The 20,875-nt window shown below is 34.9% G+C and overlaps 1 protein-coding gene across 1 annotated transcript; it reads left to right on the forward strand.

Annotated features, from left to right (window-relative positions):
* The first annotated feature begins 269 nt into the window (after positions 1-269).
* LOC128204475 (F-box only protein 9-like) lies at positions 270-19,187 on the forward strand. The gene is made up of 15 exons (XM_052905888.1): positions 270-341; positions 593-711; positions 963-1,015; positions 1,179-1,186; positions 2,002-2,059; positions 3,980-4,091; positions 5,235-5,331; positions 6,114-6,215; positions 8,918-8,979; positions 9,696-9,781; positions 10,168-10,281; positions 10,760-10,878; positions 17,533-17,640; positions 18,515-18,594; positions 19,052-19,187. Exons 1-15 carry the CDS (start codon positions 270-272, stop codon positions 19,164-19,166), a joined length of 1,305 nt encoding a protein of 434 aa, XP_052761848.1. The 3' UTR covers positions 19,167-19,187.
* Positions 19,188-20,875: the final 1,688 nt, after the last annotated feature.

Consider the following 20,875-nt stretch of genomic DNA (forward strand, 5'->3'; position numbering starts at 1 on the left):
TTTATCCCTTGAATTACAAAATAATTTTCTAAGGGAGAGTTCAAAGTTTTTTATTATTGTAGTGTTTGTCTCCCTTTGAAACATATGGTTACATACTCTGAATGACCAAAAGCCAAGGGAGACAACTTTGTACAGAGTTGTGCACTGGCGTAATGTTTATCTCCCTTTGAATCATATGGTTACATGTCGTGAATTGAAAATAACCGAACGCCAAGGGAAACAATTTTGTACAAAGAGTTGTATACTATTGTAGTGTTTGTCTCTGAAACATGGTTACATGCTCTGAAAAGTGCCTTGCCAGAAGAGCAGAGGCTCTCTGGGGCCTCTTGTTCTTTAATTACGTTCAAAGTTTCATTTTCTAATTTAGGAATTTGATCTGATTTGATTTCACAATAGGAATTTGATCAGCTGCCTTTTTATATGATAATCTTTTAAATTAAAAATCAGTGTACAAAATATATTTTTATCAGCCTTTAAGAAAAATCTGCTGTTCTCAATGTTTATAAGCAATGGTTATTCAATGTGAATGCAGATTTTCTAACAATTACTAATCAATCTTTCATCAATCTTTTATTGATCTTGTTTTCTACAGGAACTTGAAGAGGTAGACAGTGTTCCAAGTTTGCTTGGAGATGAGGAGGAGACAGTTGAGAGGTTTGACAAAGATGACGTGGAGTATGCTGATGCTGAACAACAGCTAGAACAGTTCAGGTACGTGTTGTATGCATAGATTCCTTTCAAAACTAGTATCGGTTGTAAAGTAAAGGAAGATAATGTAAGTTTTTAATATGAATATTCAAATGCAGATCTATTTATTTTTTGTTTTATATAGCTTTTAAAAACCTTATAGTATTCTGCAACATGCCAACACTTTGACCATGGTCATACATCATGAAGTGTTCATTTAAATTGTCCACATGAAATTTAGTACAAATGTTACTAATTATTGTGCACATGTGTAGCAAGGCCCATAACTCTGGTTTGAACAATTGTTGTGTTACTGTTACAACCCTTGGTGAAGAGCTTTGGTTCCTGCTTACAGTGCTTCAGCACAAAATGGACATTCCAATTATTGTTTGCTTTTTTTACTATTATTTGTTTGCAGGACACAGTGGAAGGAAGAAATCCAGGGGAACAGTGTTGGCAAGTCTGCAGCTGGACAGGAAGCGATGGATAAGAGAAAGAAGTGAGGCATTGTTTTTATAATGTAACATTTCTGATCATATCCCACCACATAGTGGTGTGGGCTATATAGGTATGATCTTGTTCTGTCCATTCGTCTGTCTGTCTGGACTGAACCTTGTCCAGGCTGTATCTTGACCATGCAATATAGGATTTTCAAAAAGCTTGCCATGAAGGTTGACCATGATGAAGTGGCTGTCACGCATGATACTCAGGTCTGTACATAAAAGGTAAAGGTCATGCTTAGAGGTTAAGGGTTAAAATGATCCTTGTCCAGGCTGTATCTTAACCATGCATTATAGGATTTTAAAAAAAGACGGTTCACCATGATGATTATTGATGAATGTTGGGCTAAAGACCCAGATCTGAACCTCAAAGGTCACGGTCTAGCTTAGAGGTCAAAATTTGAAATGATTGTTATTGGGACTTATATTATAGATTTTTCAAAAGCTTTGCAATGAAGGTTAAACATGATGCAGAGTGTCCCAGGTTTCACATTATGTGTCCGTGTGTCTGTCTGGAGTGAACCTTGTCTGGGCGGTATCTTTTCCATTAAACAATAATCATCTGCTTATTGTTCAACTTTATGTTATTCTGTGTTGCAGTTGCATGGAAGAACATTATGTCAGTGTCAAAGACTATTTCAACGGGCTCGACATGTTGCCATATGACGTCTAGTAACATTATTCTCTGTTGTTTTCATGCATCTACAACATGTACCAGTTGTCATGTAAGAGTAATGCAAATTCCTGAATTATATCTATGTATATATGGTGAATGTACTGTAAAATAATACCTGTAATTTGTTTGTACATGTAGGCAGCAGCCCTATTTCTGATGGGTTCCAAATTGGAGCAGGAAGGAGCCCTGTATGAAGGTAAGCACCTTGTAAACAATGGTCAATAATAGAACAAGCCCGTAGGTCCTGATCTGTTAAAAATGCCTTTTAGGCTTTCTCAAGTTCTGGATTATATGTAGCAGCTTGTTGAACCGGCATCCCGACAAGCACTGATGTAAGATTGCTAGTTTTGATGATTGTGTAAAAATCTTCAGGATTTTGTGTATGTTTAACACAGTTTTTTTCTTTGTTTGGCGAATTTCTGTGACATGAAATTTGGTACAAATCTTAACAACAATAATATGCATATTATGTGTGACAAATCTCATAACTCTTAAATACTTGTGAGTTATACCCACAGATAAATTTCAGTTGAACCTTGGAAATAGGAAAAAATGATTTCCATGAAAATTGTCATGGCTTTTTCTGCCAAAATTGGGAAGGGGCATAGTCTTTTCATATTGGGGAATTCTAATGCGTAAAGTCTTCATATTGGGAAATTTTATCTGATAAATGCTTCAAATTACCCATTTAAAGTTAAATGGGAGGTTGGCATACAATGGCTCAATTGCTCAGAACTTTGTTAAAGTTAACAACGGGATTAACGACATCGTTGTTGACTTTTAAAGATGAACTATTTGATTATGTGCTCATATATTTAAATAAAACAAGAACAGCTGAACCTGTTGTCTCAACTTTTTGTGAAGAATACTGCAGATCATAAGTGTGTCTGTGAAACTTACAGAGCAATATTGACTTGAAAGTTAACAACAATGATGTTAATAACGATGTTAACTTTAATAAAGTTATGAACAATTGACCCAATATGAAACAAATACACTTATAACTTGAACACAACCCTTGACACCCTGATTCTAGTATCTCACAACTTGTCAGACTCAATATTTCGATTATTTTGAGTTGAGGTTGAGTTTGATTTAGAGGAAACAAATGTCAACGATTTTGGGGAAAATCCTTTCTTCTGCTTTGGAAATAGTTGAACTGTTGACTACTGCTGAAGAAAGTGAAAAATGCCCTGCATGTTAAAAATAACAATGTCCATATGTAAAGTCCAGTTATTCAAGCTTATCTAATTTATATGATTTGTATGTTATTCCTTAGTGACATGGCATACAGCTCGTACCCTTTATAGAGTTGAGGGTCAGTTTTCAGTCCAGCAGTCTTTTGGAACTTAGGAGTTTATCATCATGTAACTATGATACTAAACATATTTCTCAACTTATAATTTCTTGCACACCAAATACCTGGCAGGCATTTCCAGTGAATTCAGTCATGCTGGATTATCCCATCTAGCAACCCTCATGACAGATGAGTCACAGGCAACACCCATCTTATTTAAGGTTTATTTTATGGTTTATGAGAAGTAAAATCATGTACAGCACAATCAAATATCTAAGTATGCAAGACTTTAATTAAGAAGGAAAATAATTAACTGTCAAAAATTAAAAAAAAATGAGGAACCATTTGATGTCAAAGGATATCTAAATTTACTGCTGGTCTTGACGTCAGTAAACAACGTTGCCTGCGTTTTTTTTAACGAGTTATCTACTTCAAATTTCCAATAATTTTAGGTATGCAAGAAAAAATATCAATCATGTTTTACCAGTCCCAATAGAAAAATCCAACCCTTGGGCAGACTGCGTTGCACAAAATTTGGCAAGCCTCTTCGCTGGCTTAATTAAGTGCCTGCCCTCGATTCAGATTTTCTGTCCGTGCCGGAAACACATGATAAATTATGTTATTATACATAATATATACATATTCATTGATCAAAATTAGAAGGTTTTATATTAGCTATGCACTGGTAAAATGCTTGCTGTATTAAAGATTTTGTATAGCAGGACTTTTTATACAAATTGATGCCATGCACAAGTAAAAGAACTCCGGCTTGTTCATCCAGAAACCCAGTTTCTCTGACTGTATATATTTGTTTTGCAGCTGTTAACTACTACAGGCGTGCCATGCAGCTGGTGCCAGATATTGAGTCAAGAGTCAGTTTTCAGTCCAGGGGTCCAAGAGAAAGACAGGAAAGTGAGAGCTCGGTAGATAGGTGGGTGTTGTGACTATGTACCTGGGGTTTCAGTATTGTTGCTCCTGTACTCTGTCACTGTTGTGCTTCACACAGAAACTAGAAACAATTGTTTTTTTTGTTAAAAATGTGTTAAAATTAATCCCCGTTAGCCTGTTTCGTGACTGCAATTCAAGGACATGTTCATTTAACAAAAAAAAAAATTGAGGGCCAAAGTTGGGCCAAATTCCAAATGCATAAACAGACACTTTTTTCCCAAATGTGAAAATAAAATTCCCACTTTCTGTTTTGTCATAAAAAAATAATACCCTCCAGTCATTGGCAATATTGGTGTATTCTTAAAACTTCATCACAGTCTTTTATCTTTTCTTTATATATTATAAAAAAAAATCTGTGAAGAAGGAACAAAAGCTTCCATTAAATTAGACCTTATGTGAAATTTTATGTTAATTTTCACTTATGATAAACGTCAAACTGTGCCATTAGCCAGAATACGTATTAAAATGAATCAGACGAATGGGGGTGCCCAGGACCCAACAGCTTGATGCCTGCACATCAAAATTGGTCAGGCTATGCCCCTGTATTTTAAGCATTTTTGCATTCCAATTCTCAATTTGGTTAAAAAGGAACACTTTTCCCAATCAGAAATGACCCATCCCCATTTCCCAAAATGGTGTAAAAAACAACAATGAACTAGCTTTCAGAAAAGTATGATTTTATTCAGTTGCATTGTGTACTTAATGTACACATGGGATTAGAGGGGGTTCTTCTGTTCAGTATTAATTCTGTAATCAGAAATGAGAGCTATTAACTGCAGAATTTTGTACACATGTAAAGATTGCTTTATGCTCTGATATTTGCATAAAAAACTGTAAGAAGGGCATTGAAATGACTTAAAATGTGTTTTAAAACAATTTAAAAAGGAGTCTAAAGCCCCTAAACCTGCTTTGGGCTTGAAACCCTGATACTAAAACAGACCCCTGGCTATTTTCCGTATTGACCATTGTCATCTGTTAGAACCCCTGTGATTATAATAATTTGATCGTGTTTGTCAAGTGAAAGTAACTACTGCATGTCATAGTTTAGGTAGATAGAAATATATATGCTGCAGTGGAATAAAGTGCACCTATAATGTGAAATTGACAAGCCAATGATTATTTCCAGTTACGATGGTGAGGATGAAGCAGAGAAACTTGCAACACGGTTTCAACAGGTTCAGATCAACGAGAACAGGCTCTGTCATCCGGAGTACCCACAGAGGGTAGGTATTTCAGCCACTTTCTTAAAGATCTTTCTGATAGATCAAATTACATGTATATTAAGTAAAAGCGGAAATAAAATCCTCAAAGAGAATAGGGTTTGTCATTCAGAGTTCTCACAGAGGACAGGTATTTCAGGGACATTTCTTTCAGTCAGATCATTACTATTTGTGTAAGTGAAAATAAACACCTCAGAATCAAGAGAATATGCTCTGACAGCATGGGTTCTTACAGAAAGTAGGTATTTGTTGTATTGTTTTGTTTACAGGGGCTGTATATAAAACGGCAGTTGACATTGTCTCCTTTAGCATGCAAAAGTTTGGACCTTGGCCGCAACACAAACATATATTCAGGATATTAATGAAATTTGGCCATAACTAAAAAAAACAAATATTCATGATATTAAAATCCAACTTTGTATACATATTGCTAGAGGACTATTTCAGTAAAACATAAAAAAAACACGGGCGAAGGCAATTATTTTAATAGTAGTAGGTGGGTTTCTTTTTTCACTTATTTGGACCCCAAATTGGTTTATTTGCTTCTGTAGGGGAGTAACATAATTTGAAAGTGACTTCCCCTGGGGTTTATATGATTAAATGGAATAGCCCAGAGACAATTTGCATGTATGTTAAAAAGAAGAGCAAGGTTCATATTATAATTACTCTGGCTTTAATTATTGTCAGGTTATGGCAGAAAGAGCTGGAAATAGACCAATGATCATTTGTTGTTCACTCGGTGGCAGTATTGTTCGTACAAAAAAAAATGTTCCTTTTGTTTTCAGACATGTCATATTTCTGCTTTGCCAGTTGAGTTGCTCATCTACATCTTCAAGTGGGTGATCTCCAGTCAGCTTGATATGAAATCCCTCGAACACATTGCACTGGTAATATATAGATAAAAAAATTACAGACTAATATATTATCAACAGGCTTGTAGCACAAGATGTTTTGAATCTTTAATTCTTCGTTAAAATATATTCTGAAACAAACACTGTTTTGATTGAAATGATACACAAGTTCATTTAATTTTTTAAGTTGAAATTGTAACAATGCAGCTTTGGAAACATGCTTCTTATCTTATTGAATATATTGGGGCTGTACTTAATGGCTGCCTTAAATTTCACTTAATTTTAAGATGGAAATACAAGTGTTTTGTTTGGCCTGTAACAATTACTCGCCAATGGTCTGAATGTAATCATTGAGGCGTGTCTGAGTACAAGGATAAGAACACTTCACAATACGTCCCCAGTTTGCAATATTGTTGTACACTCATTGATAAGGTTGATCCTCAGAGTATAGCAAGCCAGAACGCTGTAGTTGTTTTTTGTGGTTGGATATACAAACATGATTTTAGTTACCCCATGTCTTAAAAAATAGTTAAATATCAGGCATTTTAATTATTTTAATTAAAGAAATATTAGGTTTCAGCTGCAAAATAATATAATAAATTTGTATGTGTTAGTAATCATATATATTTTTATTCCCCCGAAGGTGGGCATATTAAAATCGCACCGTCCGTCCGTCCGTCCGGCTCAGTAACTTTCCCTTGTATGGACAGATTTTAAAATAACTTGCCACATGTGTTCCACATACCAAGACGACGTGTGGCATGCAAGACTCGTGTCCCTATCTCAAAGGTCAAGGTCACACTTAGTGTTTATTCACAATGGAGTGCTGCATATAAGGACATAGAGTATAGGTTGTCGTGTCCGGGCTGTAACTTTCTCTTGTATGGACAGATTTTAAAATAACTTGCCACATGTGTTCCACATACCAAGACGAGGTGTCGCGTGCAAGAACCGTGTCCCTACCTCAAAGGTCAAGGTCATACATAGTGTTTATTCACAATGGAGTGCTGCATATAAGGACATAGAGTATAGGTTGTCGTGTCCGGGCTGTAACTTTCCCTTGTATGGACAGATTTTAAAATAACTTGCCCCATGTGTGTCACATACCAAGACGACGTGTCGCGTGCAAGACCTGTGTCCCTACCTCAAAGATCAAGGTCACACTTAGTGTTTATTCACCATAGAGTGCTGCACATAAGCATAGAGTATAGGTTGTCGTGTCCGGGCTGTAACTTTCCCTTGTATGGACAGATTTTCAAATAACTTGCCACATGTGTTCCACATACCAAGACGACGTGTCGCGTGCAAGAACCGTGTCCCTACCTCAAAGGTCAAGGTCACACTTAGTGTTTATTCACAATGGAGTGCTGCATATAAGCATAGAGTATAGGTTGTCGTGTCCAGGCTGTAACTTTCCCTTGTATGGACAGATTTTAAAATAACTTGCCACATGTGTTCCACATACCAAGACGACGTGTCGCGTGCAAGACACGTGTCCTTACCTCAAAGGTCAAGGTCACACTTAGTGTTTATTCACAATGGAGTGCTGCATATAAGGACATAGAGTATAGGTTGTCGTGTCCAGGCTGTAACTTTCCCTTGTATGGACAGATTTTAAAATAACTTGCCAAATGTGTTCCACATTACAAGACCACGTGTCGCGTGCAAGAACCGTGTCCCTACCTCAAAGGTCAAGGTTACACATAGTGTTTATTCACAATGGAGTGCTGCATATAAGGACATAGAGTATAGGTTGTCGTGTCCGGGCTGTAACTTTCCCTTGTAAGGACAGATTTTAAAATAACTTGCCACATGTGTTCCACATACCAAGACAACGTGTCGCGTGCAAGACCCGTGTCCCTACCTCACAAGACGACGTGTCGCGTGCAAGACCCGTGTCCCTACCTCAAAGGTCAAGGTCACACATAGTGTTTATTCACAATGGAGTGCTGCATATAAGGACATAGAGTATAGGTTGTCGTGTCCGGGCTGTAACTTTCCCTTGTATGGACAGATTTTAAAATAACTTGCCACATGTGTTCCACATACCAAGACGACGTGTCGCGTGCAAGACCCGTGTCCCTACCTCAAAGGTCAAGGTCACACTTAGTGTTTATTCACAATGGAGTGCTGCATACAAGAACATAGGGTATAGGTTGTCGTGTCCGGGCTGTAACTTTCCCTTGTAAGGACAGATTTTAAAATAACTTGCTACATTTGTTCCACATACGAAGACGACGTGTCCTGTGCAAGACCCATGTCCCTACCTCTAAGGTGAAAGATACACTAAGTGTTTATTCACAAGGGAATTCTGAATATAAGGACATAACAGTGTAGGTTGTCAAGTATGGGTGGTATTTTTTTATGTTCAGAGGAAATTTAAAATAACTTGCCATATGTATTTGACACATAAAGGCAAGATCAACTTTTCATGTACTGACCTTGTTCGTAGGTCAATGTCACATTCGGGGGCATTCGTCACATACTGTGACAGCTCTTGTTTAAATAAAAAATTATAAAATAATTGATTATGTTAAGCATAAAGCTTACTCATATGAAGGCAGACAGATGAAAATGATAGTGTTGCATAACTCTTCAAAAGAAACCACTTCAAAATTAATAGTTGCTTTTATCTGCTAGACTTTTAGCTACATAAATGATCTATCGAATACCTTTATTTATGATTCACTTTGTCATATCAGATCAGCAAATTTTACTTTATAATCCCTTGGTTTAAGGTGTGCCGGGGGTTCTACCTATGTGCCCGTGATGAGGAGCTGTGGAAACTGGCCTGTGTCAAGTATGTTTATTTTGTCTGTTTTAGAAAGCGTCTTAGCCTTGCTTACATTAGTTGCATTGTCAACTTTCTGCAAAAACACACTATCTGAGATATTTAGATGAAACTCGGTTTATTTGATGCTAATAATGACTTCACAGGGCTTTTCCCGGGCCATTTTAGCGCCCCAATACGGAACCGTCTGTTACAAGCTTTTTAAAAAAATCATTGTCTGTACAAGAATCTTCATCTTGTAAACCATGTAATAATAGCATATATTTTGTTGTTGTTTTTTGAAAATATTGGTTATTTTATTTTTGTGTGTGATAAATAATCGGGTTTAAATCAATTTTGGTATTAAAAAAAAATGACAGAAGTGGGGGTAGGGGAATGGCAAAAGGGTGGGTCCTGTCAACATTTATTTGACGCCTGTGATTCTGATGGTGAATATTAATTCAAATATTGAATCTTGTACACCTTTCCAAGCGCTACATTGAATGGACCTGAATTATTTACCATCATATGAAGGCTGTTTCAAATCTATTAATTGTAACCCTGAGTAGTGATGATATTTTTTTCAAAATTATCTGTCAGATTGGATACCCAAGACAATGATTAGTGAAACGTTTCATTAAATGTGTGACATAAAGTATATCAAACCAATATCTCAATCTTATGATAATTATGTTGTCCATATATGCATGTTTGATATATTTCATTTTTATATTTTTGTCATTCAGGACATGGGGAGGTAACCTTGGAAAAGTGAAGCGCTTTGGCTCATACAGGAATATGTACCTTGAGAGACCCCATCTGCAGTTTGTTGGTAAGTCATCTGTGTTTCCCTATTTCCCTGCATAATCTATATATGTTACAATGCAAAGATTATGTGGAAGCTGTACCAGTAAATCGATCGCTATCTTTTGGCATGTTATATAAGCTTTTAATTATTCTGTTCTGGGCTTATTCCGTATTGGGCTCAAACTTACTAATATCCAGAGTCCGATTTTCAGACTTAATCTTATTTTTATTTTATAATTGCTGCCTTAAAGCTGCACTGAAACATGGATGATGTCTGTGTATGATAAGGGAAAAAAAGCTCAGTTTGGATAAGGGCACGGACCTGGTTTATAGGTCCGTGATAAGGGGAAATAACTAGAATTACTACAGTTCCTGCCATAAAATTCATACATGTTCTTCTTTCATTCCCAGGATGCTACATCAGTAAAATGTCATACCTACGACAAGGGGAGAAAAGTTTGGACGGCTTCTACAGCCCCTGGCATCAGATCGAGTACTACAGATATATTCGCTTCTTCTCTGAGGGTAAGCCTCAACAACTTTTGACCTTTTGTCTAAATCCAATGCATTAATAGCTAGCTCAATCCTACATTCAGTTGTAAAGACTGGTTCATTAAAGGGTTTTTATCGGCTTTGGTAAGCTTGTTTGTTTATATTTAGGAATAAAGAAATAAATAACAGTTTGAATTTGACTTTTTGAAAATTTTGTATTTACCATAATTTCTAATAGCAAAAAGTGCTAATACAGACATGATGAGGTAGACATACATATGAAGGACAAGTTCGGTCTGGCAAGTCTTAAATGAAAATTTAATTGTTAGTAATGTAAGATCACTTAGAAGACTAGTCACATATCTACTACAACATAACTAACAATTTATCAATCATCAGGGGTCTCAGACGTGTGATGGGGCTTTGAGAAAATGACATAAAAATACCAGTTAAATGACTATGTACCTATTGCAGGCAAAATACCAGTTAAATGACTATGTACCTATTGCAGGCCGCATGTTTATGGTTTCCACTGCGGAAGATCCCTACGTGACCCTACCTCAGATGAAGTATAAAACGTCCCGTTTACCTGGCATGATGAAGGGTGTTTACAAGCTCTTAGGAAACAGGGTATGGAAACCGACATAATACATAATAGTATACAGTGTGTGTATACCACGTGATAAATTGCGTCATAAATGCTACGTCGGAAGGCAATATTTTGCTTCGATTGCTTTTCATTTTCTTTACCATTTTAAATGAAACATAGCGCAGTCTATGCAGCTTACGGAGCCTCGCCTTCGGTCTTTTACCAAATTTTGATTGAGAGTGTAGTTTCTTATAACACTTCGACAAACCTTTTCACGATACAGCCGTCGGACGGAGCACTGTCAAAACATTTGTTGAAGTGTTTGATGAAACTAATCACCTTATCAAACTCCGGTTATAAAACAAAGGTGGGGCTCTTTAAGCTGCATAGACTGGCCTTTGTTTCATTTAAAATGGTGAAGTAAGCGAAAAGTAATCTTTGATTTAAGTTTTTATTTTAAGCAAAACTTGCCTTCCGACGTATCATATATGATGTAATTTATCACGTGGTATACACACACTGGTATAAGATCGGGCGAAATGATATACTTGAATGTTTTGTGCTGGTATTTTGAGTACCGGAAACATAATTGGCCATGGGCATGGTAGTCTGATAAGATAGATGTACAGGTATACTGAAAAAACTATGGATTTGAAACGCAATTGTTAAATCTACCAAACTGGAATCATTACACAAAACTTGTTTAAAAAATGCGTCCATCAAAAGTATGTGTGTACCGGACACCCTTTGTGGGTCAATTGTGTATATCCTTTCGAATACCGCTACCGTACATCGACGCGCTACCGTAGCCGCCTAATGCAGACCAATTTTTCAAGGGTGCTGGTTACCGCTACTGTTTTACTGTAGGAATACTGTAGACGACTGAAACGTACTGAAAAAGTAGGTACGTCCAGTTCCACAGCCGCAAAATGCACATTTTCCACAAATTTGTGGTATGTTTTTCATTAAAATAAGAAGGATTGTGAATTTTAAAAACAGCATTAATACGCTATGGTACTTTGTCTTAGAAACAGTTACTACACTACGGAATTTCTCTCAAATATAATAACCATGCAAAAATGAGCAACGGTATTTCTTTAAAAATCGTCATTCAACATTATTCGCCTCTGGCATTTGTAAATTTGCTTTAATAAAACAGCATGCTTATGCTTTTCCTCTTGTATCAGAAGTACGCTGTGGTATCACTGTTAAATTTAAGAAATGAGCAAAACTGCGCAGTGGTATTACTGTGATATTTGTTTTACGGACTGTGTGTTAACTTCGATAAGGTAAACATTTTTTTGAATTAAACTAAATCAGTCACTTAAGTGCACTCTGGTAGCGTTCTTGAATCTAGAAGTATGCAAAACTACGCAGCGGTATTTCCTGTTTAAACATTATACGTAATCAACACAACACAACCCATTTCAAAGGCAACGTTGCCTTTGAAGGTCATTTAACGCTAGTTACGCTTCCTTTTAAAACTGTTGAACTATATGCTATAACTTTCTTATAAATCCAACCGGACATCTATTACGTGATCGCTATAAAGTTATCATGGAAACCATAGTGACTGCAAATATATCAACAGAACATCCATTACAAAATAGCTGTCACACTTGCCATGAAAACCACTGCAATAGACAATAAACCAACCGACAAATATCACAAGGTCGCATCAAGGTTACATTGAAACCACAGTGACCCCTGTTATGAAAGTTGTATGGGAAAGGAGCATGACTTTATACAACATGCTCAATACATATCTGTTGATGAAGCAATGATCAAATGTCACGGTCACCATTCAAGAAATGTTGGTGCTCCGTGTGTCATGGGGTATCTCAGGAATTACCAGGAGTACTTAAGTCGAAAGATAGAAGTAGGGTTGACTCAAACAGCTGTAGAGAACTGAAGAGAAAACATCACAGGATGATCATGTTGTATTTGCCGACAAGTTTAAAACATCAGTATCTCTGGCTTTTGGAAAAAATCTATACATTCATGTCAAGCATTAAACACCGGAAGGACATATTGGTCAATCGCAAAATCAGTCCACGAAAAGAGATGGCAAAGTTAGAGTAATGCTCAGCAGAGGGGAACACATGGCATGAAATATTTCGGACTGGAAGCCTATGTCCACTGCATGGGAATAATCAAAACATGTGTGCAACCCGATGACAGGTTTCAATCCTATTATAAATAGCCGACAGAACAAGGTTTTGACGGAAGATGTAAATACAAAATGAAAGTGGGAAAAAACATGCATCAAAGTTATTTTTAATTAAAAATGAACATGGGTGTTGTAGACAGTCAACATTTACAGTGTACCAACACAAAGTGCTTATTTGTGGACCTAATCTGTGTGGTTTGCCGTGGACTTCTCGCTTATGATTCATCATGTATAAAACGTCAACCCTCCGGCTACCTATAAGCTGTTTGAGAGAATGGTAATTCTTTTTTACAGTATATTACAAACATGTTGTAGAATGTTAAATAGTAACCATGATCAGGTTTAATAACATATTGATCGTTGCATGTACCACCTAAATGAAACATGAACAACATATTTTAAAACCAATCAGCTGTTTAATGGTTTATGTTTCTAATGTTAGGTTGCAGAACAACTTATCGGAGGGAATAGCACACGTATAAGGAAATCCAAACAAAAAAGCGACATTTTTTAACTTGACCTCTTTGGCAATGTGCAGCGGCAGAGTCAGTTTGCATGAGTATAATTCTAATGTTTATAAAATAAAACTAAAATGAAATATTATAAAAGAGAATGTTTTATTTCGTATCGTGGCATTACCTCTATGAAAGGTCGAATGGAGTTCAAGTCCAACAAGACTATGGCTCCAGAAACACAGAGGAACGGGAAACAACAGCTCATGTATGTAAAACATTTTCAATAATATATGTTTTTTTTTAAATAATTGCATTTTGAAATGACCCTTAAATCGAAACAATGAACGGCCTCTGAAGTTCATGAAAATGCATACATTAAATTATTTCTACTGTTCAATGACACATCTTGAATTTCAGAGTCTAGTAAAGAAAGCGCCGTTTAGATCAATCATGTTTTAAAATAAATTTTCAATATAGTATTGATGAAATAATCATAACATAATGTTGTTCAGGTGTTTTTTTTATAGAATTTAACATTTCATGCTTAAGATGAGGACATATTTTTTCGAAATTACACATATACAATGTAATTGTTGCTAACAACGTGTCTTTATAACAAATATTCATCAATATGTGATTTATTTTTACAGACCGATGATATTGCATTGCACAGAAACTCCACTAGACTCTGTTGCCGTTTCGTTAATCGCATGCTGTGATTATACTGGTGTAATTTCCCGTGACGAATCTTGCGATATTTTTAGCAATATAATAGTTACAGTCAAATACTTTGATTTATGTTTTGGTCTATGTTTTTCTATTATATAATTATGTGTTCTTTGTTGATTGGAGAAAAATTATTATCATTATTGAATTTCGTCATGTTTGATTTTATCCCTATGTATCCCTCAAGTTCCTATGATGTACATAATTGCACTATACGTTTTATAACCTTGATGTATGAATGAATAGTGAATCTGTATTTGGATTTTAGTCCTTTAAGTATACATTTATATAGGAAATGAATGAACATGTGTGTAAAATATCATGATAGAGAATGGTTATTTTAATTCCTTTCTGATTTATTTGATAAAAAACATATTGTTTTGTAATCGCTCTATGCATGTGTAAATACTAAAATATACAAACCTATGTATAATATAATGAAAACTACAGGGACAAGCCCATTAGTTGAATAGTAAAACATAGGCCCTGTTAAGGGGTACACGTCAAGGACCCAAATAACAATGAACTAGAGACACAAACATTGTTAAACCACTTCTTAAATCATAAGTTTCACTTTTTGTTTTATTACTGAATTTTACATAGAATGACACGTGCCTGGAAAACTGTGATTATATGATGTCTGCATTAAAATTAAGCACGGCTAAAATAGCGTATTTATACATACATAGTTTAGTCACACATGGCATTCCAGAGAGTGTTTATGTTGATTTTTTTTAATTTACTCCGATTCAAGCACACACATAATATGATTGAAAGAATAAAAAATCGCAACGTTGCCTTACAAACATCTTTTCAAGCATTGTACTTTTGAAATAATTGGAAAACCTTTTCCTGCTATTGTAGTACAAAATTGCTGTTTTAGAAATATCAAATACTAGCCGTAGCGTATTTATGAGGAAAACAACAGACATAAATATCGAGTTACTACAAAAGTTAAAACTGCCATAGTGTATCTATGCATGCACACGTGGTATAATTCCAAGATTGATCATAACATTAAACGTCTCCGGCAATTTTGAAATACATATACCTGAACTGTTTGTACTAAAACTACCAGAGTGTACTAATGCATAATATTATCCTTTATGTGCTAAACAAATTGTTCAAAGAAGTAATTCCTATCTACAAAACTCGCTTATAGTAGTTTTATAAACATTAAAAAGTAGCCAATACCGAAGATGAAAATTACCACAACCTACATATCACAGGATTACCATTGCGCTGTTTTGCATGTGCGTTTACCTACTGATGATTGTCTTCAATCAAATTACTACAACACACGTCTACGGTTATTCCTACATTTGTTCAAAATTCATCATATCCGTAGTGTATTAATGAGAGTTTTGTATTTTTCCGAAGTCAACCAGAGCGTAGTTATGCCGAAATGTCATATATATTAATAAGTGAATATTTTAATTGCCGTTACATAATAAAATCAATAAAATGCATTTTATTGTATTAATGTGTCTATTAAAGGGTTTAAGTAAAAGGAAAAATGTACATTTTCACTAGAACATTACCTAATTAGGGATAATGTATATGTCACTAATTCGTGAAATGCAAACTTGATTTATAAGGGTGTTATGTTATATAATTTTATGTACTATATAATGTTTGTACTTAATTTCTTTAATTGTGTTATAAATATATACTGTTTCGAATTTGATAAACATTTTACCTAATTGCTAACGCATTTTAATCGGGAGATTTAAGTCTCTGCTTTTAGCAAAACATGTACAAGATTATAAAAATTAGCGGTATTCCCACGCTGTACGATAGCGGTAATCAGAAGCCGAAAATCTGAGTACGGTTTACACTGCTGTGGTAGTTCGCCGGTGAATGATAGAGGTAATGGGGACACCCGAATTTAGGGTCTGCATTAGGCGGCTATGGTAGCGGAAAGGATATAGAGAAAACTGGGTTAGTGCTGTGGATAGAGGAATTTATAATGAATTCCATAGCTGAGCCAGATAAACTCTCCATCTACAGCAATTCTAGTATTCTATTTATCGTGTTACTTTGTTTATAAATTAAAAAAGATAAACTACCTTAAAATTTCCTTGTTCTAATTATTAACCTTCCTACACATTAGAGAGCTCACAGTTGACAAGAAAAACAGCAATTTTCTTCAAGCAAATCAACAAATATAGTTGATAATTGATTGTTCAGCTTGAACATTATCACAGATTTGTTATTATCACAGACTCTTATAAAACAAGTCTATATAAAAAAAAACAGAAGTTAGTTGGTTAACTTATAAGCGGATAGCCTTATAGGAACGAAAATACAGTTATTTAGTTCTGCAAATTTCACCATCAATGCTTAGCTAGAATGAAATGAAGATTTACCATCAATGCCTGGCTAGAAGGAAATGAAGATTTACCATCAATGTTTTGCTAGAAGGAAATAAAGATTTGCCATCAATGCTTAGCTAGAAGAAAATGAATATTCACCATGAATGCTTTGCTAGAAGGAAATGAAGATTTACCATCAATGCTTTGCTAGAAGAAAATGAATATTCACCATGAATGCTTTGCTAGAAGGAAATTAAGATTTGCCATCAATGCTTTGCTAGAAGAAAATGAATATTCACCATCAATGCTTTGCTAGAAGGAAATTAAGATTTGCCATCAATGCTTTGCTAGAAGAAAATGAATATTCACCATGAATGCTTTGCTAGAAGGAAATTAAGATTTGCCATCAATGCTTTGCTAGAAGAAAATGAATATTCACCATCAATGCTTTGCTAGAAGGAAATTAAGATTTGCCATCAATGCTTTGCTAGAAGAAAATGAATATTCACCATCAATGCTTTGCTAGAAGGAAATTAAGATTTGCCATCAATGCTTTGCTAGAAGAAAATGAATATTCACCATCAATGCTTTGCTAGAAGGAAATTAAGATTTGCCATCAATGCTTTGCTAGAAGAAAATGAATATTCACCATCAATGCTTTGCTAGAAGAAAATGAATATTCACCATGAATGCTTTGCTAGAAGGAAATAAAGATTTACTCTCAATGTTTTGCTAGAAGGAAATAAAGATTTGCCATCAATGCTTTGATAGAAGGAAATGAAGTACTGAGTCTTGGGTCTGAACTTAGACTTGAGACTGCTTGTAAACATGGCCTCAGAGCTACACAGGGGGATCTTTCTCATGGACTGACAAAATAGTCATACGCACTGGCTTTGCCCTTGAAACAGACTCTTAGCATGATCAGCTTAAATAAGCACACTGTCTTTGAAAATCATTCCATACTTCCTTTGTGTATGATTTTAGCATCAGCATTTGAATATATGTTATATTATGTTGATTTTTTTCCAGGTGACAGGAGTGTTAAAGCGTGTGCAAGCTCCCGACTCGACAATCGGCTACAAGTACAAGCGAAACAAAAACCAGAAAAGCAACGAAATACAGTACACCTACTATGTGGTATGTGCATTATCTTGCTAATTTATCATTTTAAGCATAAAAGATTTATTGTTTAATAAAGCCTCTAGCCCATACATATATATATATATACATATATAATGGCTTTTTCATTTATACATATAAGCCCCCAGGGGGAAGGCAGTTTTAAAATATACCACCCCCTACAGAAGCAAATATACCCTTTCGGGGTCCAAATTAGCGAAAAAATCACCCACCTTTTACTATTTAAATAATTGCCTTCCCACCGTGGGTTATATGTTTTACTGGAATAGCCCTAAGCATTATCTTGATTATATATCATATTTAACATAATAAGGAAATACCAACAGTAAATATTTATTGTTTTATAAGGCCTCTAGCCCATATATATATATATACAGAACCTGGAATCATTACGATTACATTGTAAAAAATGATAAGGTTTGATGAAAAAACCATGTATGTAAGTTTTGTATATTTCATTGTGATTAAAGTTATATAACCCATTATATTGCTTTATATATAATTATGATTTGTGTTGATTTCAAATTCATTTTATAACTTATATGACCTAAACCGAAAAGTGATATTAAGAGCCTTTAGCTTCAGACTATTGTACAGTTGTAAAGAATGTGTTTTTTTGCCCCAACATTTGCATTAAAAACAGTAACAGGAAGTACCTTGAAATGAAAATAAATGACTAAAGAAACAGTTTCAAAAGGGGCAAGTCAATCTCTCATACTCAAACAGACCCCATGCTTTATCTGAGGACTTACAGTTAGTAGCTTTAAAATCCCTGAGAGTGAAATGCAGTGTTTTTTTTAAAGAATAGTTTGATATGTAAAGTAATCATTACCTATAAGAAACAGTATACAAGTGTGTACATATTTTTCAGGAGCTTGAAATCCAAAGCAGTGGGAAGAAGAATGGCAATAAACTGGTCTGGCTTAACTACTCGGTCCGCATTGTGAACAAGTATGGATCAGTTTTAAATGTTTATGAAGGCCACAGAAGCAAATTATTATAATTTTATATACTTTATATATATAAATACAGAGTATATAGTATATTTGGCTAGGAAAAAACAAAAATAGTTAGTTTCTGCCCCATGTGATGTAGGCTCTCTGCTTCTCGGTCCAGGTTGTGAACAAGTATGAATCAGTTTTACTAAATGTTTATGTAGGCCGCAGAAGCAAATTATAATGATTTCATATACTTTATATATATAGAGAGAAAGTATATAGAATATTTGGGTAGAAAAAAAGAAAATAGCTTGTCTTTGCGGCGCAGCTTGTTTGGCTACCCCACAGGAATTTGACTCAGTGTTTGGTCTATAATGATATATGACCAAATACTGACAAAAAACAACAATTTCGGACAAAGACCTGGTCACTCATTAGAAATGATCTCATGTTATTTCCTTTACCTTCAGGAACAGGAACGAAGACACCGAATCCAAGTTTGGGCTTACAAATCAGACTTATCCGCCATTAGTGTTTTCCCGAGTGAAGAGCTTCGCACAGGCAGCTTTTGGGCCCTTGATTTGAGAGGGGGGGGTGGGAGTAAGACGGGAGGGGGAAAAGGAGAAGCTGCTGGGGGTTGGTTGGGTGGGGGGTGACAAATTTAACCATATGGAAATCAGTAGAAACTACATTTGGGCAGTGTCCTTACTTCTTCTGCTCCAATTTGGAATCAAAACAAATTTAGTTCACTAACGAATACTCAGATACATTTATAATGAAACGAATTTCCTTCTGTGAAGATCTGCAGGCATGAACCATTGTTATGCATCCTGTTGTTTTATTTTTTTAACTTTTCTTTTTATCTTATCTTTTTCAAAGTTCTGATTTTATCAACTTTTGAAAAGTGGTAGCCCTATTTTTCGTTATCTCATAATATTTATGCTATTTTTATGGGTAAGGATTATTGTTGGATATTTTCTTTACTAAAGTTATTATTAAAATTTGAATACAAATGTGTCATCTTTGAAGTTTAACTTGCATCATTTGTATTATTATTATTATTAAGAAATCGTGTTTTTATAAAGATATTTGTGGTTAAATAATCTTTATTAGGCAAAGTTTTATTGTCAGAACTAAAATAGGATTAAAGCTGCACTCTCACAAATTGAACGTTTTGACAACTTTTTTTAATTTTTGTCGTGGAATGAGCCATTTTTGCGAAACTGCATGAAAACCAGTTATATAAAACTGCTGACAAAAAAAAAGATCGCAGATTTATATATTTAAGTTAAAAATTTGATGTTTTATGCATTTTTCTTAAACTGTTAGTAACGGTTTTAGCCATAAAACATAAATTTTCAAACGGAAATATGGAAATCTGCGATCTGATCTTTTGTCAGCAGTATTTTATCACTGGTTTACAGATAAATAGGCAATTTTAGATTTGCTCTTTCCAAGACAAAAAATAAAAAAGTTGTCAAAACCTTCAATCTGTGAGAGTGCAGCTTTAAGATAAACAACACAATCATCATGACATCATAAGCTTGACATCCAGAATGCTGCTACATCAATGTTTTATGCAAACTTTACACCAGCTTAATGTCAATTTAAAAGCATTGTGTTGTCTTTTGCTTTGTAAATGAATGTTTTAAGAATATTTTACATAGAATATGAATATTTTACATCAAAAGTTATCTTATGTTCTCAGTATTATACCGGTACTTTCAAACATTTGAAATCTTTTACAATGAATGTATCCAATATGTAATATTTCGTATGCCTTTGGACATCTGTTATAAAATGTATGTAGTCTCGAAGAACTGGAAAACTAAGCAATTCGAGGCGTGAATGCGAAAAGGTTCTAAGTGACATTAAATAAGGGAGAAGATAGAACCTTTTCACTTTCACCCCTCGAATTGGACTATTCAAAACATGGTGAAGGGGTGGGGAGGCTGATAATTGATCAATAAGTTTTGCTGAAACATGTGTTTATATCTTTGCGCATAATTGTTATACAATAAAAATTCTACCAGTTTATAACAGTTTATAATGACATAATTAGAAAATTTGTAAATAAAATACATCTTGTATTTGTGCGTGTGCCTACCTGACAACATTTCAGTCAGCATTTAAAGGGACTAGACACCAGATGATTCAATTGCAAGAAAAAATAGTGGAAAACTTACATAAAATTGACATGGTTTTGTACAACGCAATGAATCTTCCTTACTTATGTATCATATCACTTACAACACACAAAAAAAACATGTAGCTTGCGCCTTTTTTGCCCATAT

This window comes from Mya arenaria, chromosome 10 (genome assembly GCF_026914265.1).
Source record: "Mya arenaria isolate MELC-2E11 chromosome 10, ASM2691426v1".
Classification (NCBI taxonomy): domain Eukaryota; kingdom Metazoa; phylum Mollusca; class Bivalvia; order Myida; family Myidae; genus Mya; species Mya arenaria.